The 1,880-nt window shown below is 41.2% G+C and overlaps 1 protein-coding gene across 1 annotated transcript; it reads right to left on the bottom strand.

The window, feature by feature from the left end:
- Positions 1-117: 117 nt before the first annotated feature.
- On the bottom strand, positions 118-1,397 carry LOC124894935 (uncharacterized protein K02A2.6-like). The gene is made up of 2 exons (XM_047405426.1): positions 1,296-1,397; positions 118-747 (listed from the first exon to the last, which is right to left on the bottom strand). Exons 1-2 carry the CDS (start codon positions 1,395-1,397, stop codon positions 118-120), a joined length of 732 nt encoding a protein of 243 aa, XP_047261382.1.
- Between the last annotated feature and the right edge of the window lie 483 nt (positions 1,398-1,880).

Below are 1,880 nucleotides of genomic sequence, written 5' to 3'. Positions count from 1 at the left end.
AACTCTCACCTTCTTGTTAAAGACACGAATCATCCTGTGTTGATACAACTGACCATGATATACAATGACCATTCTCTTTTCATCAATCAACATGAGTTGTTCATAGCGAGCACAAACCTATTCTTCGTTACTTAGTCTGGCTTCTTGGATAATCCTTAGGGAAGGTATTTCAACTTTAGCAGGTATCACCGCTTTATTTCCATAAACCAATAGATATGGGGTTGCCCCGGTGGAGGTTCGAACCATCGTGCGATACCCTAGCAAGTCGTAAGGTAACATCTCGTGCCATGATCTATCATTTTTGACCATCTTTCTCAGGATCTTCTTAATATTCTTGTTGGCAGCTTCCATGGCTCCATACATTTGAGGACGGTATGCAGTCGAGTTGTGATGCACGATTTTGAAGTGATCACAAATTTCATTCATCAAGTGACTGTTCAAGTTGGCCCCATTATCCGTAATGATTGATTCTGGCACTCCGAATCGGCAAATCAGGTTATTCTTGATGAAATCTATAACCACTTTCTTAGTGATGGCTCTGTATGAAGCAGCTTCAACCCATTTAGTAAAGTAATAGATGGCAACCAAAATAAACCTATGCCCATTCGATGCTGATGGTTCTATCGGTCCGATAACATCCATACCCCAAGCTACGAAAGGCCAAGGGGAACTTATTGCATAAAGCTCATGTGGAGGCATGCGAATCAGATCTCTGTGTGTCTGACATTTTGGAAATTTTTGCACATACTACAATCATTTTCCATAGTCATCCAGAAGTAACCGGTTCTCAGGATCTTTCTGGCAAGGGCAAACCCATTCATGTGGGGCCTACAAACTCCAGCGTGTACCTCTTTTATCAATTTATTGGCTTCTGTAGAATCGATGAATCTTAGGAATCCCAAATCAGGAGTCCTCCTAAAAAGAAATTCCCCACTTGGAAAGTAGTTCTTTGCCAAAGACCGGATTGTATTCTTTTGGTTGTTACTAGCCTCTTCAGGATATACTCCAGATTTCAAATACCTCTTAATGTCATAGTACTAAGGCTTTCCATTAGGGTCCTCTTCCACATGTGCACAATGTGTGGGTTGCTCCTTCAAGCTTATTTCCAAAGGATCAATGTAACTCTGATCTGGGTGCTGAATCATGGAAGATATGGTGGTCAAAGCGTCAGCAAACTCATTTTGTATCCGTGGGATATGTCTGAAATCAACTTCTTTGAATCTTTCGCATAATTCTTGCACTAGCTCCATATAAGGAGTAATCTTGGGATTTTTTACCGCCCATTCTCCCTGTACCTTATGAATCAGCAAATCTGAATCTCCGATGACAAACAATTCATGAACAGCCATATCAAGTGCCAATTTGAGACCCAGGATGCTAGGCTCATATTCAACCATGTTATTGGTACATGGGAAACGCAACTTAGAAGTTATCGGATAATGTTGGCCCGTCTTTGATACCAAAACTGTTCCGATTCCTGAACCTAGTTGACTGCCCCATTAAGGAATAGCCTCCATCAGATGTAAATCTCTGTAATATCTTCCCCTACGAATAAAATTTCCTCATCTGAGAAGTAAGTTCGAAGTGGCTCGTATTCCTCATCAACCGGATTTTCTGCCAAATGATCTGCTAAGGCTTGCCCCTTGATTGCCTTTTAGGTTACGTACACAATGTCAAACTCACTCAGCAACATTTGCCACTTGGATAGCTTTCCTGTAGGCATGGCCTTCTGAAATATATACTTCAACGGATCCATTCTCGAGATGAGGTATGTTTTGTAAGACGACAGATAATGTCTCAACTTTTGTGCTGCCCAAGTCAAAGCACAACATGCCTTTTCTACAAGAGTGTAACGGGCTTTATATGGTGTGAATTTTTTA

The sequence above is a fragment of the Capsicum annuum genome, unplaced genomic scaffold (assembly GCF_002878395.1).
Source record: "Capsicum annuum cultivar UCD-10X-F1 unplaced genomic scaffold, UCD10Xv1.1 ctg78425, whole genome shotgun sequence".
Classification (NCBI taxonomy): domain Eukaryota; kingdom Viridiplantae; phylum Streptophyta; class Magnoliopsida; order Solanales; family Solanaceae; genus Capsicum; species Capsicum annuum.
The sequence above is the reverse complement of the archived record's forward strand: the minus strand, read 5'-3'. Positions and strand labels throughout refer to the sequence as shown.